Genomic DNA, 14,495 nt, shown 5'->3' with positions numbered 1-14,495 from the left:
TTTTTTTTTTTTTTTTTTTTTTTTTTTTTTTTTTTTTGTTAAACTTATATACAGGAGATATCTCCGTTTGTCTATCTTTATTTTTGTATTTCCTGGTCTTTGCGGTAGAACTGTCCTGTTTTGAGGACTAATAACTACTTAAAACTTCACTAAGTAGTTGGTGGAGTTCACTTAGTAGTATAAAAACTTTTCTTGCACCCCAGTCAAGGGTAGAAAAGCTTAATGCTTAATTTTGTTCCTTTGGCATGGACATTGCCTGTGACCCTCCCTGTTGGAGTTGTGTACACCACCAAATCACTTCTGTTTGAACATTCTGAGGACTGGTCATAGTTTGTCTTTTCATAAGATTTTGTTTCGTATGGTTGCATAATGTGACCACCTAAGGAATGTTTTTCCTAGTACTTGGCTAACTGACAAATATATTGCAGATGTCTATTTCATTAAAATCATATTTAGTCAGTCTACAGTCTTCTTTTTCTGTCAGATTTTTTTTTACTATTGCCTTCCCGTTTTCATCTCTTTGTAATTTCTTTTCCTGCAGCCATGCACAGAAATAAGCCATTTTAATTCCTACAGTCCCTTTTACTTAGTCTTGAGTAGAAGTATGAAAGCAGAGATCCCACATTAATAAGTCAGTTTTATTTTTCTTTAGGTTGTTGAATAGTTTAATGGTGAATTCTTCTATATAGTTTCTAATATTTTTTTTTTAAACTATGTTTCAGTGAAAATGCTGTTTTGTAAATGGCAGGAAAAAAGAGGAAGTTTTATTAAAAAGAAAAATGACAACAATAACATCTGGAAAAATGCTGAAACTTAAAGTTGGGTCACTTAAATTTTGTGGAAGCTGCAAGTGTTTGCAACACCACTGGAGAGAGCTGTGTGCTGAGATTAGGTGGTACTGAATACTTTCTACTCACTAAACCTTTAGGAGGCTTTCTTTAATGAAATTTGAAAAAAATCTTATCAGTGGAAGTGGGGACTTGCCTGGGATCATTTGCTAATTGATTGCAATTCTGTTTAAGTTGCTTGAGACCCTTCAGTGCACATGTGCTGATTTTGGTATCATGTCTTAATCTTTTCTTCTTTGTTATTTTCCTGAATCTTCCAAATCCTTTCTACATTATGATGATGATGTCTCTTCTTGCATAGTTACCACCTGCACATCATTAATTTTCCACCAAGTGCTGACTTGATACGTTAATAAAGAAACTTAAAGCAGTTTGCTGTATTTTCTAGTGTAAGTTTGAAAAAGTATTTCCTAATTTAAACAGGTATTATTACTTTGTATGATTGTCAAAGAACTGCCATTAACGGCATTCTGTAGTGAAACCCAGTACTCTTTGTCGTTTCTTGGACTGAGAGTGTTACTTTTACCGTATAATTTGGGTCTTCGTTCCAGAAGACATTTGATTAGTGGCTTCTGTAAGTTCTTCCTGTACCAGTCCTTACTATGCTGCCTTACAGAAATGGGAAGCTATCATTTTAATGATATTATGGATAATACGAGGATTTTGATTTAATAGTAGTTAAATAAACAGTATAATGGGATACATTTCTAAAAGAGTATGAAAAGTATTAGTCTAGTCATTATACATGAATCAGGATGAAAAATGACCTGGATTTACATAAGCATCCTGGGTCCAACACACTAAAGTTTTCTGTTTTATTCAACAGCAGAAAATTAACTGCCAAATGTCATCTTGGAGTGGCTTTTTACAGCCAAGTTATAACTTCTTAGCAGTAGATATATTATGGAAATTGATTTAGTTTAGTGGCAGTTGGATGATGCCAGTCGCTAACACCTAAGTCACTTCTCACCTTGATCAGTTGCTGTCAATCAGCTATATGCCACCAGGAATTTACCAGGATGTAAAGAATTTCTGTAAATGGCTTAAATTGTTTTATTATCTGTGTTTTATTAATAATACTGATTGAAGTAGAAAGATGCCTGCTTTTTCTACTTCTGTACGGTGCTGCAAGATATCAATATCTTATTGATATCTTGTTGAATCTTTTGTGCTAATTACATCTTGACAAATTTTTTCATGTGTCCTGTGTTGTTGAAACAAAGAGTGATCTTCAAGCACTTGTCATGGTTTATATTAATTCATACAGGGATGCTACCCTGTATGGAGCATGCAAAAATAAAAAAATGTAAATGTATAAATAATAAAAAGAAATTACAAACTGTGTGTTGAAAAAGAAATAGGGCTTTGGAGTGAAATCTGTAGTGTGATTTATGAGATGGAAAAGGTTTTGCTTCCTTGCAATATCCCATGGGATAATTCAGGAAAATGTTTTTGCACCTTCTAAACTGTTTTAGTGTTGTTGATGGAATGGCCTGTGACAGTGAGAGGCCACTGGTCGTCCTGCTTGGTTGTGGAGAAAGTGTTGATGAATGTTTGCCAGTCCTTTTTTTGGCTGCATATTATTGTGGGAATAATATGAACTGTAGAAATGCATATTTAGTTCTTAACACGTTCAAATTCTTTTCCATGCTGACCACTTACTAAATTCACTTGAGCTTCTAATACCTTTGTGAATATGAAGACAGTGTTATTCTCACTGGCATATTGAAAAATGTCTTTCAAACATAGATTTAAAAGTATATTTATTAGTCTACATAAATTTTATGTGTATTTTCTTAGATTTTATATAGATTATTTTAAAATTATCTCAAAAATAGTTATATAGATAATTATGTATATTCAGTGAAAGTTCTGAAAAATAATAGTGATGATATAATTTGCTAAGTTCATCACTGTTTCTGATGATCTTCTAAGTCCTCATGTTTGGATTCTGGATTTTAAAGAGGAAGTGATAGTAATTCAGGAGACAGACTTGAAGGAATATAGGGCTGATTTGCTAAAGTCTGCTTCATCACTTGGGTAAGACTTCTACAAAACTATCTGGAGGATGAGGATTTAAACACATGTATAGATCTCTGGAAAGTCACTGTTGACACATGATGACTTCATGTGTGTTAAGGCACAGTTTGCTTAATGATTAGCACAGTTAATTAAATCGCCATAGGCAATGTAAACTGTCAGCCAAACAAAATACAATTAAATGGAGTGTGGTTTAAGTCTTCCAGTTAGATCATTGACTTAATATCCTTTAGATATTTATTGACCTATGAAGTATATTTGCATTGGTACTTAATATGCAAGATATCAATCCATGTTTTATTTGCATAATCACAATCCATATTTAAAAGTTTTGAGCAAGTAGTATATGTGAAGTTAAGGTGTTCATAGCGTTATCTACTATATAGAAAACATCTGAATGTTTTAATAATATAATGACCAGTAGACTTAGCTGGAACTGAGTAGCTATTGGATGCTGCTGATTATGTACAGAACTTGTGTAGTTTATTTATTTGATCTTGACTAAATTTTCGCCTTGGTACTTATTACTAATTACCTCTGTTTAGATTAATGGATTGTTCCCATTTGTGGTCTGGCTGATTATCATAATTTTACATTATATGTGATCTTTTGATTTTTGTCACAAGAGGTGAATGAGTTTTTAATCCATCCAATAAATGTAGCTTCTACTTTTGGGGTTTTTTCCATGCTTTAGTTTTCCTGTTGTCATTTCACAAAGAGTATGCGTTTTGTCATATTTCTTTTTTCTGTACTAGTTTCTTCCACCCCATCTCCCTTATAACTTAGTTTTTAATTTGTCATGCTATTTTATGCATAATATTTTTCAATATGCTTCTACAGACTTGCTCTTCGTTCCTGACTTTAGGTCTTTGAGAAATTATAATTGCAGTGTTGCTTCTGTGTTGAAAGAAGTAGTTCCTAAATATCTCGAATCTTACTGTATCATCTCCTTTTGTACAAGGAGTAGGGTTTGTATTTTAAATGCTCTATTAGCTTAAAATAGATTTATTTTCTTCATAGTTTTTGAAGAAAATAAATTACTTAACTTACAGTACTGTTTAATATAACTGAAAAAAAAAGTGCCTGATCAAATCATGATTTTTACTGCTATTTCTTAGGACTGGAATTTGTTTATTATATATTCAAGTCTCTTGTGACATCTATCCTCATGTAACAGCAGAAACAGTGTACATCCTAAAGTTTAGTTTGTGTGTTTGGATTATGCATGGTGCAAAGCATTTCATGGTCTGACGTGTTTTCTTTCCTTAAGAAAGGCATCTATATGAACATTTTCCTTTTTCATAGAATTGTTAAGGTTGGAAAAGACCTCTAAGATTGTTGAGTTCAGCTGTTAACCCAGAACCACTGTGTTCTCCACTAAACCACGTCTCCAAGTGCTACATCCACTTACCTTTTGAACACTGCAAGGGATGGTGATTCTACTGCTTCCCTGGGAAGCCTGTTTCGATGCCTGACCACTCTTCTGGTGAAGAAATCTTTCCTAATGTGAAATTTAAACCTTCCCTGATGCAAACTGAGGCAATTTCCTCTTGTGTTGTCATACATTACTTGGGAGAAAAGTCGCTACCTTACCACACCTTTTTTCAGGTAGTTGTTGAGAGCAGTGAGGTCCCTGCTGAGTCTTCTCCAAGCTAAACAGCCCCAGCTCCCTCAGGCTCTTCTTGTAAGACTTGTGCTCTTTTCCTTCAGATGGTGTATACGGAATAATACTGGATTTTTGAAAACATGGTGGAGAACTTTTGAAGTTTCATTTGTTAGAAAAGAAAAAATAGAAATGGTCAGCTGAGTCTGTTGACTCTCAAAGATGCTTTCAAAGAATTTTGTTCTTTCAAATTGCTTGTCATCTTAGACTCTTTTCTTTTGCAATACCCTGGATCTCTAAAGAAGAATTTTAAAAGCTTCTTGAAATTCAGTCATTGGTATCACATCACTGGCTTATGGATTTTCATTTTCAACATGTTGTAGATACAGTTGGCCTTGAGGCTGTTGTTCTTAACTGGTACTGTCTTCATTTTCCATGACAGAATTTCACTGAAACAGCTGATGTATCTGAGACATGAAATCAGAGACTTGCATTTGGTTAGAATCACCAAAACACCCTCCCCTCCTGCCCCTCCAGAATAAAATCCTAGATTCTACTAAGTGTTCAACACAGATTATTTTGTTAAAGCTAGTTATACACCTCTATATTGTCAGTCCAGAAGAACAGGGACTTCTAGCAGTGGAATGTGGTGAAGTTTTATTTAGATAATTTTTGAAGTTATAACTGTTGTACAAGAGGATTGCTTAGCATTGAATTATTTTTAATGATAGGCTTTGTTTTCTGCTGTTTCTTTTTGTTTCAATGGTTTTTGTTTCTCTCAGTATTAGAAGGTTTACAATGCTTTGTGTTCTATTTATTAGAACATTTTTAGAATTATTTTTGACCCTGTAAGACTAGATGTATTAATTCTGTAGAAAATTAAGTCCTATTTTTTTTCTTCTGTACTTCTGAGAGGGATAAACTCTATCCTGTCTCTAACCTTGGCTGGCTGTTAGGTGCTAACACTGCAGCTCTGTCTCTTATTGCTTGATGGAATAGGGAAGGAAATATGACAAAAAAGCTCATGGATCAAGATAAATATAGGAAGATTGCTTTCATTCTTCACTAACCTTGGTGTCTGCAGGGTTTAATGTTTTTCTCACCTTTCTTCCTAGTAACTGCTGTGTAGCATCTTTTGTCAGTTCTTAAATACGTCATCAAGAGGCACTGCCAGTGTCACTGATGGCTCGACTTTGGCAAGGGATGAGTCCATTTTGGAGCTGTCTGGATCTAGCTCTGTTTGCTGTGGGAGCAATCCCTGGTCTCTTCCCACTGGGGCCATCCCTTCAGCCTAACCCACTACCAAAACCTTGCCACATAAACACAATACAGATGTTCAGTTTCATCCAGACCTTGGATGTCACTGAAGCTTGAAAGCTTGGTTGCGTGGCTGTTGGACATATTGACTGCACAGTTCAGCTTGACTGTAATGTATGAGTTTCAGTCTTTGAATTATTTCAAAATGTGCTCCAAATGGGACTAAGTCACCATGTTCTAATCAAGTTTCCATTGCATTTGATCTGATCTGACAGCTATCCACCACTGGAAAATGGAGTTTTGTTCCCCAGTTACCTTAGTTCCTGTTCTTTCCCTTGTGTTAGCTTTGATGCTTGTCACATGCTTTTCAAAAACAATTAGGCTTGTTTTTTGAATTGCTAAGTTTGATTGGTCCAACAAAGCATCTGATGCTTTTATACATTCTCAGATTCAGGAGAGCAAGGCTTCCTTCTGCTGTGATGAGCTGTTAAAATGAATTTAGCTATAATATATGACATCATCCCATCTGAAAGGTAGAACATAATATCTATGTCAAATGGCAAGAAGAGTGAACTTAAAATTTCTGTGTGCTTTTGAGGAGTCGTAGACTTACTGTCATGACAGTGCATTAAAGAAGTATAATGAGAATAAAAGTGACATCATATTTTAGCATTAGAAAAAGTTACTTCAATGAATTTTATTTCCTTCCAACTTTGTAATTGTCAATTTTTGCTAGAACTGCAAGCATGTGGCGCTGTTCCACTGCTGCGTGTATGTAGGTGCAGAGAAGATGACAGAAGCTGAGTCGACTTTTGTGTATCTGTTGAAGTACATTGCATGTCATGCCTGTTGAATGAAATCTGATTATGTTCATTCTACTCATGTTTTTTTTATTTACAAAAATAAGATGTGTTGTGGTGTATGTGTTCTTGGAAAAAAAAAATTAAGCTGATGTTAGCTTTTTGTTTGGTAAAAGATTAGGTGAAGATGAAGCAAAATCTTTAACTTCAGTTGTTTTAATGAAATATGAAGAATACAAAACATGTTGATATGTTTTGGAGGGGTTGAGTAGATGAATACATTTCAAGTTTTAATTCTCCTTCAGTGTAGAATGACCTTGGCTTGGGGTCCAGTAAGTCTTAATTATGGTTGTTATGGAGCATGCTGCTAGCTGATCTCATCTTGTGGATTTTGGCTGATTTTTATTTCTGGTGTTATAGTTCCGAGAAATTCAAAGTATATATGATTCTTGTATAGGAGGTCTGTAGGAACCTTACTTGGAATTCACAGTTCAGAACAGTCATGACTTCTAGAAGTGGATCATACTTTCAGCTAAGTAAATAAAAATATCAAGACAGTGACAAATTTGTGTCTTTTGTTATATTCTTAATTTGTAACTGCCCTGGTATAGTGTCTTTCTATAATCCTGATTGTCCCCACACATGCCATCTAGATTTTTCACCATCTTTTGTATTGATTACTTTTATGTAAGTAAAAAATTCAGTTCCTTCTCTACAGCAATGAAACTGCATAATTTAGAATAGATTGCATGGTAGTCTGTATTTGCATCACTTTAAAGGGACTGAGAAACCAAGTAACTGAGTTGTGCTCCTAGTTAGAATTTAGGAAGAAAATACCATTGCTTATCTGCAATCTTTCACTTGAAAATTGTCTTTAATGGCATAGAGGAAGGAATTGTATTTGGTCTACTCTATTTCTGTCCCTTATTCCATTCTCTATCTGTCTGCTTCTCTATATCTACAAGTAATGTGTAACGATTAACCTCACTGGTATTTAGACTTTTTGGAAAATTGCATTTTCCAAAAGAGTAAAGAGAATGCAAAGTCCACTTCAGATGTCTGAATACCTAACCTATCTAGAATCTAGTATTATTACCAAGAGGTAGAAGAGTATCATACAGTACAGTAAGAATCTTGGTTGCCTCGTATTAGTGTGAAGATCAAATACATTCTGGAATGAGGAATTTTAGCTTTTTTCTGATGTATACTTCTTGAAAGCTTTATTGTGTCATAGGACAATTTACCTGGATATCAAAACTGTTGATGTCTCCCGCAGTATAGATTACTGAAACCAGTCAAAATACTGTCTTTTTTGTGTTTGTATGGATTTGTTGGTATATTTCTAGTTGGATTTTGTTTGTCAAAGCGGGACAGGTATGGTTAAACATGAACTAGTTAAAAAAACAGTCTTCTTAATTTCTTTCCACAGTTCTAAAACCGTGAAATCATGGCTCATTCAAAGACGAGAGCCAATGATGGAAAAATCACATATCCTCCAGGAGTCAAAGAAATCTCTGATAAAATATCTAAAGAAGAGATGGTGAGAAGGCTAAAGGTTAGTAAACAAGTAATTGCTTGCAGACTAGTTTCTTGTAAAAGATGTTCAGTGATCCTATTACTATATTTTATATCTGAAAGGGTTTGGTTTTTCCTTTGGGCTTTACTATTTCTGTGTGTAGAAAGAGAAACTTTGCTCTTGTGCCTTCTCTTCTACCTATTTCTTGGAATGGCTTGTTCAGAAAAGTTTTAAATGCATTTAAAAATCACAAGTAGAAATGAGCTGCATTAATTTCAAATGCTACTTAAATTTTATTTCAGCTACTTTCATTATTATTATTATTTTATTTTTTTTATATGGAAGTCAGTACTTTCATTATTTTCCAGTATTTTCCGCTCTAAAGGAAAGTCATAATTTTGGCAATAATTTGGATACCTCTCAATGCATTCCTTTTATGTCTTTGTGATCTTTGGTTTGTTTATAAAAACCTTTATTCTCATTGTTTTAGCCTGTAATGTGATGAAGGTAGTCTTTGTTATACTTTAGTCTATATACTTTGAATATACTTACATTCTTTGATGTATTTCTGTCTTGAATTTCTTGACCACTTTGTTTGGCCTAAATGTACAGGAAGGTTGGACAGATTTGGAATCTAATTTTGTTACTACTGTTCTGTATCTACCCCTTTACTCTCACAAAAGGGCAGGCCTGTATTGTGCATAGGGAATGCCTGCAGCTTGGGCTTGCCCTGTGAAACGGGAGGGAACAGATGTAGGTGACGAACCTTAAGTATTCTAACAGATGGAAGAGCTTAATTCTGAGTTTTTCTGGAGTTTTAAGGCATAGTCATTAACTATGGGTAAATGAACAAAACCCAATAAAATCCCAGAATACGAGGATTGCTTCTCCTCTTCTCAGTAACCTGTCTAGGCTTTGGGATTTTGGTTGATGGACTTCAGTGAGTATATTGCATTCTATGATGCTGAATAAAAGACAACATTTATAACTTATGAGTGATTTCTAAGAGAATGAATTCTTTGTTAGCATTTGCAGATTTTTTTCAGCTTGTGGGAATGCAGCACCACTGTTCTTACTAATCCTTTTCCTCCTATAGCTGAATTTCCTTTTTGGCCTTGAATGTCTAGTTCCTTCTGTCATCTTGATCTTTCTTGCAGAATAAGAGGACTTTGTAAGATGTCTTGTGTTTCTTGTTGGCTGTTTATTCTGGCTGTGAATTTGTTGGTGCTCAGGCAGGGAAAAAACTGCACAGTGTTTCTTTTATAACAGGTTGGATGATCCATGCTACACCAGAAATGTACGGAACTTCAGTATAAACACAGTTGCAGGTGCTAAAGAACAATAGTTGATAAATGAGTGAACTGGCCTCTTGATTTCTCTGACTGCCCAGTTCACATAATTATTAGGGAAAAAGCACTTTTCTGTGCACAAGCAGACATTCTGTTGTTTGTTGATAACAATATATTAATATAAATGCAAATTACTGGGAAATCTGAGAATAAAATGGAAAATATGCAGAATGAATTTCTGTATTAGCATAAGTTACCTCAGAAATTTTATGCATATTGAATTGATGCCCTCTTGAAGTTTATAATAGATTTGGAAAGGAGATAAAAACTAAATGGTGACAGTTGTGAACTAGCACTGAAGACAGAAAAAGGGTGATAAACACTTGGAAATTATGAATACTGTGGGAAAAGCCACACTTTCTTTTAATACACAAGAACCAAGTCATCATCTCATTATTTTAGACCAGCAGTCTAATAATACACTTTTCTGCAAATTTTATACACGTAAATTCCAAAGCTGGTTTCCATAGAATGATGTAGTAAAAATTAAATGGGTTAAGAAATATGTTTCACATCTGGAAGATGAAGCTCTTATAAATCGTGGTGGTCTGGGTGTGATTTCAGACTCCAGAGTCTTCTAACCTATTGCTTTGAAGGAACCTGGAAAACTATGCTAGGATGACTAGCTTGTTTTCCTTTGTTTTTCCTTAAACACTGTGATGGATTGCTCTGCAGACAGGATGACTGATCTTTGTTGTCCTGACTTGTACAGATGTTCACATTATCAGGGAAGAGCCACTAATGGTTCATTTCCAGAGTAGAAAAAACCCATACTTGTTGCAAGAAGCATGAAAAGATTACTTTTCATAGAAATGAAAAGAATTCTGACTTGTAAGTTACTTGAATTAGTGTGTTAGGACACTAGGGCGCTTCAAATGGTTCATCATTTGTGTGTGACTGGGGAGTACTTCATTTTTATTGCAATGAGAGTTGTGTCTGCATAATCTGCTGATTTTCTGTGCCTTTTTGTAAAGGGTTCTCCTATGTTTGAGAACTTAACAGCATCTGTGATCCTAATTATGCAGAAGTTTGTTTTTTTTTTAAAGTTGGGCTTGTTGTTCCCTTACCAGTTATAGCAATTCTTTTTGGAGGGGGTAAAAACCCAACCAAACAAAAAACTATAGCGAAGTAAAGTGTTTTGCAGTGTTACAGGATTCTAGGACATGACATTATTATTCTTTGAATAATATCTCTTCCTCCACTGAGGAAATAGATGGGAGTTTTGGCTTTAATTTTCAGGATTGTGTAACTAAGTCTTTAGTATCATTTTGTTAATTTTACAACAGTTGAACTCCTTAAAATAACTCTGCCTCTGTGAGTCAGATAGGGAGGTGGAAAAGGACATAATTACTTTGTTATGTCAATAAATTTCTCTCCTTCAGAAAGTTTTTTAAATGTAAGAATTCTCACCAACTAGCACTTACTAAATATAGCTTTTCCTGCTTCTGTTTTATTTAACATGTTAAATATTTGGTGTCCCAGACTGCTTTTCCTTCCTAACTTCAGTAACTGAATCCTAATAATCTTAGTGGTCATTTTAGTCTTGTTGGACAGCATCCATGCTGCTGAGCTGCCTGGATTTAAGTGCATTTGCTGAAAGTGTGTGCACTGCTTTGGGACAGTGTAGGGAATAGAACTTTCCTCAGAGAAGTAGTAGGCAAAAACCTGAAACTGAAAGAGAATAGAAGGAAAAAAATCATGGCTGAGTAGTTGAGAGAGACAATTTTTTTTGGAATTTTTAAATGAATGGCAGTAACATTCTGTTGCATGTAACATGCTGTCGCACTTCCTCAATTGTCCAATTTGATTATATGGTTTCTCAAAAAGATTTGGGAAGTCTACAACTAGGCTTTCAGTAGTTCTGCTGAGACCGAGGATTGGGATAGTTGATAGAGGATTTGGCCAGGTCTTTCCTGTACCCTGAAAAATGAAAACACTGGTTGCTCTAGTATGTACTACTGCATAGCTAACAATGCTTCTGGCAGAAGTTGCACAAAACCAGAAAAAGTAACTTTTAGTAAAGATTCTGTTACACAGAGTATTTAATTTTATGTACTAATGTGTGTCTGTCTATTTAGATGGTTGTGAAAACCTTCATGGATATGGACCAGGACTCAGAAGAGGAAAAGGAGCTCTACCTAAATCTTGCTTTACATCTTGCTTCAGATTTTTTCCTCAAACATCCCGATAAGGATGTACGTTTGTTGGTAGCGTGTTGTCTTGCTGATATTTTCAGAATTTATGCCCCTGAGGCTCCATACACTTCACCGGATAAACTGAAGGTAAATTAAATTAATCTCTTTTTTCACACCAGGTTTTTACACTAAGTGATTAATATAATTGGTTATGACTGCTTTTGCCTTCCTTTTATTCTTGTTCAGCCTAAACAGTGCAAAGTTTTCACTTGATTTTGGGATATGATTGGTCAAGTCAATTGTCCATGACATAAAGGGCTATACAGTGCATCTTCCAATAACTTGCAGAGTTTTGGATTTGTATGGAAAATAATTATTTTATTGAACTGTTTTTGGGATTTGCAGGTTATTTTACTTTAGAAATATTGATTATACGTATAGTTTTTATCACAATCTCTTGCAAGATACCTAATACATTCACTTGGAAAAATACGCTCGCATCTCCAATTAAACTACCAAGAAGCTGGTACTTGTATATTTATAAAGGTTCTATTGAAACAAAGATCAAGTACTTTTGTACAGAGTTTAAGGATTTTTGATGAGATGTGGAAAATTCTGCAATTACAAACATCACTGATCCCACTAGATGGAGATGGTTGATAGAGAAATGTCAGGTTTGAAAAGGAAGTACAGATCTGACTCATTTGTTTCAGAAAAAAAAAAATTACATTGTTTTGTGTGTTTTTTTTTTTACTTTTTAAAGTAGAAATTGTGGTTCCCAACTCTCAAAATCAAACTGTTTCCCAAGGTCAGTCAGAGTCTAGAGTAAAACTGAGTTTCGGAGGAAATCTGCAAAAAGCAGGTGAAATTAACACTGAAAAATGTGTGTTTTTTGTCTCCCTGATTTAGGAGTGTGTATGATCTTTTTTGTTTAGTTTGGTTTGGTCCTTATTTATTCCACAGTAGGATGAAAAGATGGTTTTGGTGGATGGTCTATATATTATCACTTATGGGAAATCGCTCAATTTCTCATCCAGTGGTTGCACCAGCAGTGCTTCTTAATTAGGGAAACAGTGCAGTTTCAACTGCCATAGTACATCTTCTGTTAACAGACATACTGGAGAGATAACTAGGGATTTTTCTTAGTTCTGTTTTCTTAATTCTGAATTAAGAATTATCAGAGGTAATCAGAGGTACACCGTCTACTTACCTTACTTATTGATTGCACCATCTTCAACAGGGGATAAATATTATCTTTCTCTACTGTGCTGTATTTAAGTTTGGTTTTCAGGTGTCCTGATTTCTGTTTCAGTTTTGAGTATGTTTTCATTTGTTTGTTAGGCTTAGAGGTTTAATTTCTCTCATTCTGAGTTGGTCTAAGTTCCTCCTTAGAGTATTTGATCTACCAAATGCTAAGCTTCAGATTTCGTAATGTACAATATTGGAAGGTTTACACTGCTGATCTCACACCTGAAGTATCATAATACTACAACCACTGCTTGGACAGAGCTTGGAATGGATGAGGGACTTCACTGCCAGCATTGAGTTCTGTAATCTGTGTGGATTTCAGAATTCAGTTTCCTGGTTCAGTTTTCTAAACACATTTTGAGAAATAAAGAAAAGCCAAACAGTAGGGACCTTTGCCTAGGGCTGCTGGGGTAGATTTTTTGCAAACCCTTTTCCTCTGAACTCAGCTTTTGTGGTTGCAGGACAAGCTATGATAGAAATGTCGAAGAGTTCTCTCCACTTTATGACAGAGGTAAGAGGAAGAATGCTTCCTCTTGGATTATATCTTGGCAGTATTTTTACCCAGTATGTAATATCAAATCCATACTGCGGCTGGGTCTATTCTTGTATGTTTAACACCAAAGTTAATTGCAAAGGGGAGTGCTGAAAAGGGTTCTTGAGAGGAAAAGGGTTAAATCTTAAGTTTTTGCCCTTGCTTCAGGTTCAGTGGATCTCTTTGTAACTTAGATATTGTGCAAGTGAGATGCTGAGGAAAGGGATAAGAATCTCAGGTTTCCCTCTTTCATGTGTATCATCAGTGTAAATCTCACATTCTTTGCTGTTCTTTGAAAGGTAGTTGATAACAGGGATGGAAAAAGCCATGGAGTGGAATAAAACCAGAGCTGGAGTAGGTTTGTTCTGCTGGTTTCTCAAAACTTCTAAATTTGAGCCCTCCTCAGTATATGTAAAGCCTAGAGCCCAAATCTAATTTTTTGGTGGGAAGATAATCTAATCACTTATATATGTCAATTGAAAATGACTTGAACAGAAGGACTGTCTGTTTGTCTCTGCTGAAGTGTAGGTGTTAAAAAGGGTATATGGTAGCAGACCTTGAGTTATCTGAAGATGTTCTCTGGTGAGAGCCATGGCTCTGATGATTACTGAAGCCATTTTGTAGTTAGTTGGCATCAAGAGAGTGATCCACCAAAAAAAAAAAAAATTCACTGAAATGTGAGCACTGCTGTACTTAGTCTAGATTCTAATACAGACTTGCTTTATGCAGTCTCATGAGAACATATTGTCCAGTTGTGAAATTATTGCAATTTTTTGGCTGCAGCCAAAATTTATTTTAGTCCATGTTTTGAATTTATAAATGCATGTTCAAGTAGTATGTTATGTGTGCTTAAAAAAGGGAAAGATGTGCTTAAAAAAGGGAAAAATATTTGGTCATACTACATGAGATACTGAAAATTAGTGAGTGCTGCTGAGTTAAGTCTGTCTTGTTTTCTTTAAATAGGAATAGGAAAAAGTAGTTCAGGAGTAAATGCTTACTTTTTCAAACCATGCTGTTATTTGAAGCATTCAGGTATTTGACTTAATGTATGCTATTCATTAGTGTCTGTAGTTATATGCAGCCCAGCGATGAGAATTTTCTTTTGGAAAATTAGTAGGGTTTTTGAATCACATTCAGTAGGTAAGTATTTTATACTGAGGTGTAGGA

The 14,495-nt window shown here is 35.0% G+C and overlaps 1 protein-coding gene across 5 annotated transcripts in view; it reads left to right on the top strand.

Annotated features, from left to right (window-relative positions):
• PDS5B (PDS5 cohesin associated factor B) overlaps positions 1-14,495 on the top strand; it is a 109,072-nt gene that overhangs the window by 13,821 nt on the left and 80,756 nt on the right. For all 5 annotated transcript variants that reach the window (XM_015623111.2, XM_015623101.3, XM_015623076.2 and 2 more), the window contains exons 2-3: positions 7,978-8,103; positions 11,492-11,695. In XM_015623111.2, the coding sequence (XP_015478597.1) occupies positions 7,996-8,103; positions 11,492-11,695 (312 nt within the window). In that variant the 5' untranslated portion in view covers positions 7,978-7,995. The remainder of the gene's footprint in view (positions 1-7,977; positions 8,104-11,491; positions 11,696-14,495) is intronic.

This window comes from Parus major, chromosome 1 (assembly GCF_001522545.3).
Source record: "Parus major isolate Abel chromosome 1, Parus_major1.1, whole genome shotgun sequence".
Classification (NCBI taxonomy): Eukaryota; Metazoa; Chordata; class Aves; order Passeriformes; family Paridae; genus Parus; species Parus major.
Note: the sequence above shows the minus strand (reverse complement) of the source record. Positions and strands in the feature narration are given on the sequence as shown.